General features: G+C 33.0%; 1 protein-coding gene across 2 annotated transcripts in view; it reads left to right on the forward strand.

Annotated features, from left to right (window-relative positions):
- The window catches only part of CCSER1 (coiled-coil serine rich protein 1), a gene marked incomplete at both ends in the record, with an annotated part of 1,097,278 nt that overhangs the window by 278,691 nt on the left and 805,788 nt on the right, over positions 1 to 12,799 (forward strand). For both annotated transcript variants that reach the window (XM_082653728.1, XM_082653729.1), the window contains one exon: positions 11,398 to 11,605. In XM_082653728.1, coding sequence (XP_082509854.1) covers positions 11,398 to 11,605 — 208 coding nt within the window. The remainder of the gene's footprint in view (positions 1 to 11,397; positions 11,606 to 12,799) is intronic.

Genomic DNA, 12,799 nt, shown 5'->3' on the forward strand with positions numbered 1-12,799 from the left:
ACATTTTGCAGCTTCTGACTTATCTAACCTTCTGATTTATAGCCACATATCATGTTTATATTACTGTTTGTCTATGTTCGTGCTATACTGATGAATAATGGAAAGGTAATTCAGCTACTTTAAACTGAAGCATTTAAATCAGTTCAGCTATGACACTCTGTCTTTATGTCAGTCCTTTCAAGATCTAGCCTCAGATTCTCTTACTGGCCTCAAGGATTTTTTGTTTGTTCCTTGCAACAGATATTTATACCTTGACAGTTCTATGATGTATAATTATGTATAAATGGTGCTATATGCTTTTCATTTACACAAATAATCTGGCCTGCTATTTGTACCAAGTACAGTGGTTCTCCATTTCAGAGAGAAAAGAAGATTGACACCTTTTTCTTTCTTGTCCATTCATGGTTAAGTTTGCTATTGTTTACAAAAAAACTACATGTTTAGAATCAGCACCATTTGATGGTTCTACATGTTGATAGTGTGCTTTTACTATCATAATGTTTATTATTATAATGTTTAACATAGAAATTTGAATTAAATTCAGCACCTGTTTTGAGGCAGTTTTTTAATAAGCCATCTAAACATCTTCCAAGAAAACTATTTACTATAAGATTTCACAAATCTTATTTCTTAGGACATGAATAGGTATTACGGGTGCTCAATAGATAATTATTGAAAGAATGGACAAATGAATGAATGTGTAAGGAATACAGTTGTAAAGTTAGCTGGATTCTTTACTAGGATTATTCAGCTATTACTATGCTGAATATAAGTTTTTTAAAACATATTTGATCATTAATATTTTGCTAAAAATAAAAAGCAATTATACTTTTTAGCCCCCAAATCTATACCTGTGTTTTATGTCACATGCGGGCAATCTCTAATAGGACTGCGTTTGCAGGACAGCTGTGTTCTAGTTACTGTGCACTGCAGCTGCAAATCAAACTGACCATCAAGAGGCTGGACTGTGACCTTGTATTCCACTAATCCAAACTGTATATAATATCATAATTGACTGTTCAGTATCTTAAAAGGTGATATAATTTAGGGTATAATTACAACTGGTAATTGGAGAAAACAATACTTACTTATTGATATCCAGTTAATCTTCAGGTACTTTCTAATTTTTCTTAATCTTACTTTAGGCACAAAGTTGTAACTCTTCAGTACTCATGATTCCAAAAGCCACTTAATTTCTAGAATTAGGACTTTGGGACAGCTTATTGGCTAGAACCTAATTATGTACTTTTCATTTAGTAGGAATAATCTTCAAAATAAGTGGGATACTACACATTGTCTTCTATATTATTAAAAATGAGGTTTTCTCATTCAAACAATTGTACCTCCACTAGAACTTTATATTACATAAAATAGTTCTCCCCAAGAACAAGAATCTTCTTTCTTAGGAGGACCTAAATTTAAACCCAGAAGCTATGAAAATTCAGTTACACTTTCTTCTCGTGCAACTACAGTTGACCCTTGAACAACACGGGTCTGAACCGTGCTAGTCTGTTATACATGGATTTTTTTTTTTCAGTAAATATATAGTTGGCCCTGCATATCCGTGGGTTTCATATATGCAGATTCAATCAACCCAGGACCCCAAATAATACATGATCCAGTGTTGATTGAATCCTGGGATATGGAGCTCATGGAGTTGGAGAGCCGACTGTGGAATTTGAGCATATATGGATTTTGATATACGTCCTTTGTCCTGGAACCAATCTCCTGCAGATACTGAGGGACAATGGTACTTGATATCTATATTCATACTCCACATGAGTTTCTATCATTTTATCATTGTTATTTCTGTCATAGTTGTTGTTTTAATTCTACTTGTTTTAGTTCTACTTCTTTCTGTATCTACCCATAACGTACTGACTACCTTAAATAGTTTTGCCTAGGTAAAGCTTCAAAGATAAATCTGGAAAGTGATCCATGGGAAATTGCAATATGTAAACCCGTTATTTAGGATTCATAAGGTAGAATTCTTAGCACACGTGTTTAGTGTATGTGAAATTGCCATATATTAACTTATTCAACAGCGACTTGGACATATAAGGCTCAAGGAAGGAGAGTGTCACGTTATTCGGTGTTACTGGACCAAAAGGAAGAGACAGCTAGTGCAGCCTGAGGTAGCCGGAAGGGTTGGAGAGGATTTCCTGGGAGAGAGGGTGCACTAACCCAGGCTTAAAGGATAAGTATAAATGAGCCACATTATGTCAAAACTCACATATATCCTGGGGAAAATCATATCCAGTGAGTGCGATAAGATACGTCTAACCTATTCTGCTATTACACTACGTGTTTTGTTTGTCTTACTAAGGCAAGTGGCACAGTGGGCTGGAGATACACCCCTGGAATTCATGTATTTAAAAGTAAGCCCAGGTGCTTTTTGTGTATGTAGGAGTGAGTTTGACAAGATATTTAGAAATTCTTGATTTTGGGTAATACGGAAAATTTTACTTTTCTAGTTGAAATTGAATGTAGACCATCACAGTGCCTTTTGTTACCTCAAGAATGGAATATGGGAAATTTGGTTGATAAGTGTGATGGAGGTTTTACTAATCTTTCTCAAACTGATAAAGTTTTGTGGTTCTAAAGATTTACTCAAAGTCAAAATCTCCAATTCTTTTAGCTTTGAAAAGCATTGGAGTTTTACAGTTTCCTTGCTGCTACGTATTATGCCAGTAATTTTAGGTATTGCCTTTATGTCAAGTTACAGCACAAGAATTGATTTTCTGTTTGGAAACACTACTTCCTATATTATACTTTCATGGCTAATACTTATTACACTTAGTTTGCCAGATCTTGAATATTTTAAAAAGGTGAAGGGCATAGAAAAGTCTTTTAAAACTATGTAATTGACTGTAGGTTGTATTAACTTTTAGCATATCTTCAGTGGTATGTATTATATCAGAATTTTTATTGTAATAGACCCTAGCTGCAATATTTGTAAAAAATTGCATTTTGTAAAGGTTACTTAGATACCTAGAGGCAAATTGAAGACATTCTATAGTTTTGTTGTGTTTTTTAAGAATGTTCTGATGTAATACAAATTATTGTAAGCAAATATCAGTTACATATTTTTTTATAAATTTTCTTATAAATTATATCTAAAAACCCATTGTGTGCTCTCCTTAAATGGTCATAAGAGGAGACTTTTACATACAAATTCTTAAAATGATGACATTAACTTCTAAATATATTATGCGATAATGAAATAGGATGGGTTTTATAGTGATAGTTTGATTCTGAAAGATTAATCAAATTCCCTCCATGATATGGATGTGAAGCAAGACCTTGGTACTTTTGTGACTTATTCTCCTGATATTGAAGGGAAAAGGGCAGGCAATAAGTAGTATTGGGAAAAAATTATTTTCTAAAATATAATTTACATCTCTAAAAATGATGATTCTCATTTTACTGATTCTATTACCCTACAAATATGAAACTCTTATAGCTGAAAAAAATTCGTTTAAAAAAAAGAAAGAAGTTTCATAGTAAGGCAAGTCATATTAGAGCTTGAATTTGTGACTTTAAAAAAAAAGATTATTTTTTCAAAGCAAATATAAAATAATAAATTGTGTATTTCTTTCACTAAAAAAATCTTAAATTAATTATAATATGTAAATTATATAAATTATAATATATAAAGTACACCAAATAGGTAACTATAAAATATGTATCTTAGATAACTATAGAGGATGCCAAGTGTCTAAAATATATTTATAGAATTCCGTCACCAATCAAGACATTAACTATAAAATAATATAGTAAAACTCTTTCCCATTTTTAGATGATTTTCATGTTTATAAATGCATTTGAAAGTAAATTTAATAACAGTTTACTACAGTGGAATTGAACTATTTTAAAAAGCTCTTTGGTATCATAGTGAGATAATTATTTCTCAGAGATCAGATTTTGTTTGACTTTAATTTGTTTTCCTTGTATAGTTCAAAATTTTCCAAATGAAATCACTTCCATGGAGTGGTGGATGAGAGGGTGGGAAAATTTTCCTGACCCCCAGAATAGAGAAGTGTAAAATAAGGAAAATGTTGAAGATAGGAGTCTGCAAACATATCAGAGAATTGATGTTGTTTACATGATGAATTACCTGGAAGACTAGAGAGAAAGAACTTAAGTTTTTAAAAAAATATTTGATTGATTATCTGTTAGACACAGGAAGACCAGCTAGTTTATGAGGTTTTCTAAATTGAGAATCACTTCTGTAATATCAGGGGACAATAAATTAAAATTTGATCTCTATCTATATAAAATATTTTTGATAATTCTGTGCCCTCAACTTTCTGACAGCTTGAGTGCTCTGGCAAAGAAAAATGATTACACTATTAATTCAATCATAGCATAATTAAAACTTACAATATCTACAATTAAATGAGTAATTGCAAAGTGAAAAATGTATACATGTGCACAGACAGATTTTGTTGTATATCTTTATATGTGTGAACATGGGAGTTTTTAAACAATAATTTGAGTCGTTCTTTGCTGAACTTTATTGTACTACGTTCATCTCTATATTTATCAATTCTAATTCTTTTTCTTACAGAAATGATCTTTAAACTGGATCTTAAATGACATGTGAAAACAAAAGTAGAGAATGGCAGGGAGAAACAGGGATGACATTAATGGCATGGAGAAAAGTTGCTAAACAAAGGCAATCAACTCAGTCATTTCTTTTTATGATTAAACAACTACTTTCAAAGTTTGTATGAGTAGATTTACATTCATAGAATATCTACATTCTTGAAAATTTTGGAGAAGGAAATTCTAACTGTTGTAGGGAATAGGAGTCCTTACTATTTAATCTTATTCCCTAAGATCGTAACCTAATATTTTACTACTGTAGCTTCAGTGAAAATAACATAGATAAATACAAGTATATTTAAAATTTTAACCCTATTAAAAGATGATGCAAAAAAAAAAAAGAAAGATGATGCAGTATGAAGAAAAGAGCACTGGACTAGAAGTCAGGAGACTGGAATTCTATACCTTCTAGCTGTGTGACACTTAGAAAATTAATTTAGGTTTGAGCTCCTTATATATTAAATAGGAATGTTACACTAGATCTATAATGCTTTCTGTAGCACTAAATTTGATTGTTCTTTTGATATGAGATGCAAAGGAGATTTCCTTGAAGAAGTGATGTATTTTAAGGCAAGATCTGGAAGGTGGGTAAGTGGCACTTTTTCATGCAGATAGAAGAACATATGTAAAGTTCCTGAGGCAGGTTGGAGCTTGGCACGTTTCAGGGCCTGAATGAAGAGCAGTGTGATTGGAACTTAAAAAACAAGGAGGTAGTTGTTAGCCGATGAAGTGTGGTGAGGCAGACAGTTGCTAGATTATGGAGAACCTTGTTGGTTGTGTTAAGGTATTTGGATTTTATCTTACCTTTCCCCATATCTTGCCTTTCTTATACCCATCACTTAAGCTACTAGTGAAATCCTCCTCATATGTAAATTCATATGTAAATGTAAAATATCAACACGTTCTTATAACCACTGTCCTCCTGTGGAAGGATGGATGCTGGTTTCATCCCTTCCAGAAATACAGCTAAATATCCAATTATAATACAATTTGAGATACAAGTATTTTCCTAAGATGACACTTTCAGTTAAACAATATATTTTGAAAGAAAACATAAGAAACATACATAGTTCATTCATCAACCAAGCCTTTTTGTAGTTAGTTCCCTAAACATTTTTTTATTAGGTTCTGGGATGCCAGTTCATGAATATAGATTTATACCTTCATGCCTGTCTTAGAATTATTCAAAGCTAAGATTTAATTTACCATAAATAATCTGGGCCTTTTTGAAATGAGGTTTAAATAACAATAAGTTTCCCAAAGTATGGTTTTTAAAAACACAATATTATTTTCTTCAAATCTACTTAATGGAGCTTTGGAAGGCAGTTATATGCATATGCTTATTTATTATGCTGTACAAATGGAGATTACTTTTACTTTTCATTCCTTGGAAATCTAGTTCAGAAATCATAGGCACATTTTAAAGTGTAAATCATTGCGATCCCTAATGACCACAGATATTTGCTCTCATGAAAGGTGTCAGTACACTAAATAAGGAGTCGCTCCTATGACAGGTAAGAGCATCAATCTTTTGCAACTGACATTTTCTTGTATTTTGTTAGTAATTTGGGCCATTATGTTGGGAAGTTTTCAAATGATTGAAGAATACATATGGGTGGGAAGAAAATATCTCAGTATCCAAATGATAGTTCTAGTTATAACCAAATGATTAAAAAATAAGGAAAATACTTTTATTTTCTCTTCCTGGTAAGGAAAAATTCTTTAATCACTGTATAGTTTATGTCAAGATATATATTTTCCCATTAAACTTATCTGTCATACTAAAAATAGAATTGCAGCAGAACTTTTGAACTAGCTTGGTAGAAAATTTCTTTCACACAAAGGATCCCAGTGACAAAAGTACAGAGCCAATTCACCATAGTAGTTTGAGTCAAATGTTTTAAATACCAGTTGAAACTCTCCAGTTTCTCAAGTTGAAACTTTCAAGAATATATTTAATGTAACATTTATGAATTTTGCTGTTAATTTTACACAAAAGCTTTATTATCTAAAACGTACAGACTAAGAAAGGCCCATAAGTCTCAATTTGACTCTCTAAATGTTACTAAATTTTCAATTATAAAGACTTGGTTGGTATTTATAATCAACAAGGCAAGTGAAAATATTACTGAGCAATTCTAGCAAAGATTCATGGAGATGATACAGAGAGGGTGAAGTGTATATGGATGTGCTCAGTGGAGATTACATTGTCTTTGTTTTTTGTTTGCAGTAGTTATGGTGATTAATGAACCACTGTATCGGGCTTCAGTATCTTACCCTTTGTGTGTGTGTGTGAAGTGAACGGACTGTTTTGATATAAAGCACATTTCTTCAGTTTTCTGGACAATAATAATTCAGAGTGTTGGCAGACAGAGAGCTATATATCCTGAAGTACATGAATTGCATCATCTCATGAGCCCTGCTAATGCAGGAACAGGAGAGCACCTGAACCTTGCTCTACCCTCCCGGCCTTATTATGGGTTGTCTGTGCCAGGGGAAACTATGACTTCATATTAGAGACTTTTCTCCTTTTCTTATCAATTACAGGGATGGATTTTTTTAGGTGTATTTGCCCAGAGACACATGGGTATTTTTGGCCCAATCATAGTCTATTGTTAAACACATTAGTATTCAAAATATTTAATAATTGTAATTCCCCAGGCACCAATCAATCAGAAATACAATGACCATAAATATAGACTAGGATACCTGTGCCAGCCTGTGCAGCTGAGTAGCAGACCTGATTAACAGCCCATTTTACTAACTGACTCAACCTAATGAAGAATCGTTTTGATTATTGTGGTGTTGCAGCCCACTCTTTTTCATGTAGAAATAAATGGATTTGTTTTCCATATGGGAAAGAATATTAGCTGTTATTTTTTGGTATCAATTATTAAGCAGTTAATGTTCATGGTGAGCCTCTTGAGGTCAGTGACAGAGTCCTATTAATCTCTGCAACACCAGCCGCTGTTGCTCTGCTGGACACAATGTGGATGTTTTCCATAACTGTGACATAATGCCATCATTCTCTTTCTTGTTGGAATTAAGGATAGATACAAAGTTTTGAAGTGTAAAACAAATGGCTAATTTTATCTTCTAAGTACATTTCTGCATATGGTCCATTCGTAACTATCTGAAACAGCAGCATCCTTAGTTGTGTAAATGCTAAACTGTAATCCTTAGAATCTCAGTAATTTCCTGAAATTAGTTGCAGAACTTCACACTGGTGTGGTTTGTGAAAGCTTTTTCAGTCTTTACTGATGTTTAGATACATAATTGGACAAATAGGTTCAAAGAAACAGCAATCTAATTAAAAGGAATTATAAAATTGTTAGTTTATTTTATTGTAAGAGTGCTGGGAAATTTGGAACCGTGGGTGGCAGCCCTGCATTACATAAAAATTCACCTTCCACAAAAATGTCTGTGTACAAATGAGAGTTGTATGCATAGATTATTACAAAGAATTGTTTTGTTCATTCACTCATTACTGTATTCATTTGTTCAACTTCAATTATACAGTTATTTACTGAGTCAGCTTAATATGTACCAGACACCAGGCAAGTTCACAACTTAAACCTGATAAATCTTTGAAAATTCTATTATAACTAAAATACTGTTACTTGTGCTGTGAAATTTAATTTTTATATTTTATTTTCTTATTGGTCTTCGACAATAAAATAAAAACCTTTAAGAATGATCGTATAGCTCACGACAAGTTGTATATAATTAAAATGAATCAGTCATATCTAATAAAATTATTTATTTTTAAAATTTTTTATTTTATATTGGAGTATAGGTGATTAACAATGTCGTGATAGTTTCAGGTGTACAGCAAAGTGATTCAGTTATACATATACATGCATCTATTCTTTTTCAAATTCTTTTCCCATTTAGGTTGCAGCATAATATTGAGCAGAGTTCCCTGTGCTGTACAGTAGGTTATTGTTGGTTGTCTATTTTAAATATAGCAGTGTGTACATGTCAGTCCCAAACTCCCTAACTATCCCTTCCCCCGTGGTAACCATAGGTCTCTAAGTCTGTGAATCTGTTTCTGTTTTGTAAATAAGTTCAATTGTATCATTTCTTTTTAGATTTTGCATATAAGCGATATCATACAATATTTGTCTTTCTCTGTCTGACTTCACTCAGTATGACAATCTCTAGGTCCATCTATATTGCTGCAAATGGCATTATTTCATTCTTTCTAAATGGCTGGGTAATATTCCATTGTATATATGTACCACATCTACTTTATCCATTCCTCTGTCGATGGACATTTAGGTTGCTTCCATGTCTTGGCTATGGTAAACAGTGCTGCAGTGAACATTGGGGTGCATGTTTTTTTATGGATATATGCCCAGGAGTGGGATTGCAGGATCATATGGTAGCTCTATTTTTAGTTTTTTAAAGGAACCTCCGTACTGTTCTCTATAGTGGCTGTATCAATTTATATTCCCACCAACAGTGCAAGAGGATTCCCTTCTCTCCACACCCTCTCCAGAATTTATTGTTTGTAGATTTTTTGATGATGGCCATTCTGACCGGTGTGAGGTGATATCTCATTGTAGTTTTGATTTGCATTTCTCTAATAAGTAGTGATGTTGAACATCTTTTCATGTGCCTCTTGGCCATCTGTATGTCTTCTTTGGAGAAACGTCTATTTAGGTCTTCTGCCCATTTTTTGACTGGGTTGTTTGTTTTGATGATATTAAGCCACATGAAAATATATTTTAAAAATGAAAATATAAATGATGCTTTGTGTAATTATAGGTATGTTTTATTTTTTTCAATTTTTGTTCATTTGCTTGCTTCTTTATGAGATGCAGAATCTTGTGACTAAGAGCTCGAGTGCACTGCCTGCGTTCAAATCTCTGCTCTGTTGCTTGTTTGCTGTATTGCCATCAGCATGTACCTTAACTTCTTTGAGATTCAAATCCCTCAACTGTGAAATGGGGATTTTAATACCTCAAAGAGTTGTATGAGTATTAAGTGGTTTAGCATATATGAAGTCCTTACAGGACTACCTGAGATACATTAATTATTATTGTATATATATGCATGTTAAATGGCTGGTAGGAAAAAAATAATCTTATCCTGCTTATGTACTTAGGTTGGTTCATCTCAGGTCAACTTCTTAATAGCTATTTTAATTTGAGAAAAATTACTTATCTGAGCCTATTTTCTCATATGTAAAATGAAGATACTCATTATAGCTACCTCTTGGTTTTGTTCAAGGTTTGGATAAATTAACACACATGAAGTGGTTAGCACAGTACTTGGCCCACAGTCAATCCTCAAAAAATGTTAGCTATGACTATTTATTTATTATTTCATTGTAAATGTAAAGTGGGGATAGTAATAATATGATCACTTCAAATAACAATTGTGATCTTGAATATACCCATGAAGACAAGTCAACAATTGTGTGATCCAAAAATATGTTTCTTTGCTAATTATCTGATACTTTATAAATTGTTATACTATTTGTGAATAATCAGATTTGGATAAAATTAACCAAGGACGTATTTTTTTATTTGCATCTTTGCCTGACCTTGGTGGCAGGCTCCAAGGCAACTCTGTTTTTTCTCAATTTAGGTTGCCAAGTGACCTTGTCATATACTTCAGTAAATAATATACATAAAAGCTATTGAAATTGAGCATAAGTTTCATAAATATCCTGAGCTATGTTATAGTATTGCCATTATTGTACAGGCCCATTAGTTTTTTTTTTTTTTGCGGTACGCGGGCCTCTCACTGTTGTGGCTTCTCCCGTTGTGGAGTCCGGACGCACAGGCTCAGCGGCCATGGCTCACAGGCCCAGCTGCTCCGCGGCATGTGGGATCCTCCCGGACCGGGGCACGAACCTGTGTCCCCTGCATCGGCAGGCGGACTCTAAACCACTGTGCCACCAGGGAAGCCCCTTTATTTTTATTTATTTATTTATTTATTTTAGGCCCATTAGTTTTAATGAATGGAAACAAATTTAGAAAAACTCATTAAAAATGACTATTTTCATAGGCTGCTCTTTTCATACTATTTTTATATCTGCCTCATAGGCATATTTGGAAAATTGTTAATCTTAATATCTTTTCTTTATATATACCTTCAATATAAGCGTGTTATTTTCAAAATGCAGTATTTAAAAATAATTGTTTATATCAAGTAATCAATAAAATATTTTCCACACATTACTATGCTAAAAATTTAATGATTATTTGATAAGCATGCTAATTACATATGAAGTTATGCATCTCACAGTTATTTCACTATTTTCACATAAAATCCTATGCATACTAGTCTTTCTTAATCCACAAAATGGTTGAATCCACAATTGATTAATTTAGTAATTTAAAATAATAATTACCAAAATTTTTTATCCCAAGTTTTGGTTTCTTAATCTTTTCTTTCCAGTTAATTTTTAAGCATATTTTCAGAAAATCTCTATATGAAATTTCTCTTTCAGTGATTACTTTTGAATTTCAACATTTTTAAAAGAGTTAAATAAGTGTAAACCCATTGTTATCATGTATAAATTAAATTCCAGTTGGGGAAAAAAATCACATTCTAAAATAGTGATTGTCATTGAACCTTATTACCACTATATATAAAATTGACAAATAACTTCATAATTTTGACAGAAAGTTTCAGAATTTCCAAAGACTAATGTGAAGAAGTAATGAGAGTCACAAGGAAGTTTTTTCTAGCTCACTACTGACATTGATCAACAGCTTGGAAAATACTGCTCTGAATATACTACCTAGTAATTTTTGTTCATTTTTTTCTTGTTAGGAACCTTTCCCTGAAATTAACAAAAGAGATTGATCAGGAAGCCAGGTGTCCCCATATCAGGGGAACGCCCAGCAGTCCATCTGCAGATTGGCCCCTGCCAGGTGTGGAAGAAAATGGAGGCATCGATTCTCTGCCATTCAGACTGATGCTACAGGACTGCACAGCCGTCAAGACATTATTATTAAAGATGAAAAGAGTTCTACAAGAGGTAATGGTTTGCTCTAAGATTAATGTTTTCAGTACTGGTAGATAGTGAAGTCTGTAGACCTGGTTAATCCCTGCTTCTATCAATAGTTAACTGCGTAACACTGGGCAGGGGTCAGGTATCCTCATGGAACTTAGCCTTTCTCATATGTCAAATAAAGGGTTTGTAGTTCTGTTTATAAGGTACTCTTCCCCAAAATTCTAAGATTCTGTGAAGGAATTAAAAAAGAATAAATTGATACCAAGTCTGGGAAAAGTCAGATAAAGAGAAATGGGCATCAGCTGTTATGTTTTTAAAAAGCTATTGAGAGACCTATTAACTGGACTTCATTTTAATGATATTGAGACTTTATATGATACCATAAAAGTAGTTTATTTCGTCATTTTTGTTCCAATAACAATTAATCTAGTAAAATTTCATCTGAATGTTTGATTGATTTTGCCCATTGACTCCAGGTGCCCTCTTTCAGTCTATGCTCAGTTAGATGATGAGCTAGTCAGGAAAATACGCAGTGGAGTCTTTCATCTTTATGTCCAAGAATCAGCCATTCTTTAGGATTCAAGTATGTTATGGTTTTATTTTTATAATTGCAACAGTTATTTTCTTTGGAGGATTTCTGTAAAAAGTGTAAACAATATTATTTCAAAGATGTAAAATGAGGGGACCAAAATTTTAAATGACTTTCCTCTAGTGGGTGTGAATTCGGAACAACAGCCTGAGATTTCTGACTCTCAATTCAGTGACATTTTATCATATCCTATTATCGTTTAACTGATTTCTCATTATTGATAAGGGATGTTCATAAATAGTGTGAGAACAGAAAAATACAACTATTTAATATGAGTAGTATTATGACTCACTTACAATGATGACCACTGATATTTCCTTTTCTAACACTGATAAAAACAATAATAACAACACTAGTGGCTACCACTAGAGGCCAGAAATGAATCAGGGAGAGAGAAGGGAATTTAAGAGAAGTGATTGTCATAGCCTATTAGGGGCATCCAGTCATGTATTCCTGTCAGCTATTAAAGTAATAACTGTAAGAGATCTCTGCATCCCAAACCAGTTTATCTCTCTGGGGTGGTCTTTGTGTCTATGCAGTGGTGTGTAGGAGTGGTGTGCTTATACTTGATCATTGTTAGAATTTCAGGAATTTTATGAGCTGACAGTTAAGCACAGGCATTAAAAAAA

Source organism: Grampus griseus (genome assembly GCF_964374135.1).
Source record: "Grampus griseus genome assembly, chromosome: 4".
Taxonomy (NCBI): Eukaryota; Metazoa; Chordata; class Mammalia; order Artiodactyla; family Delphinidae; genus Grampus; species Grampus griseus.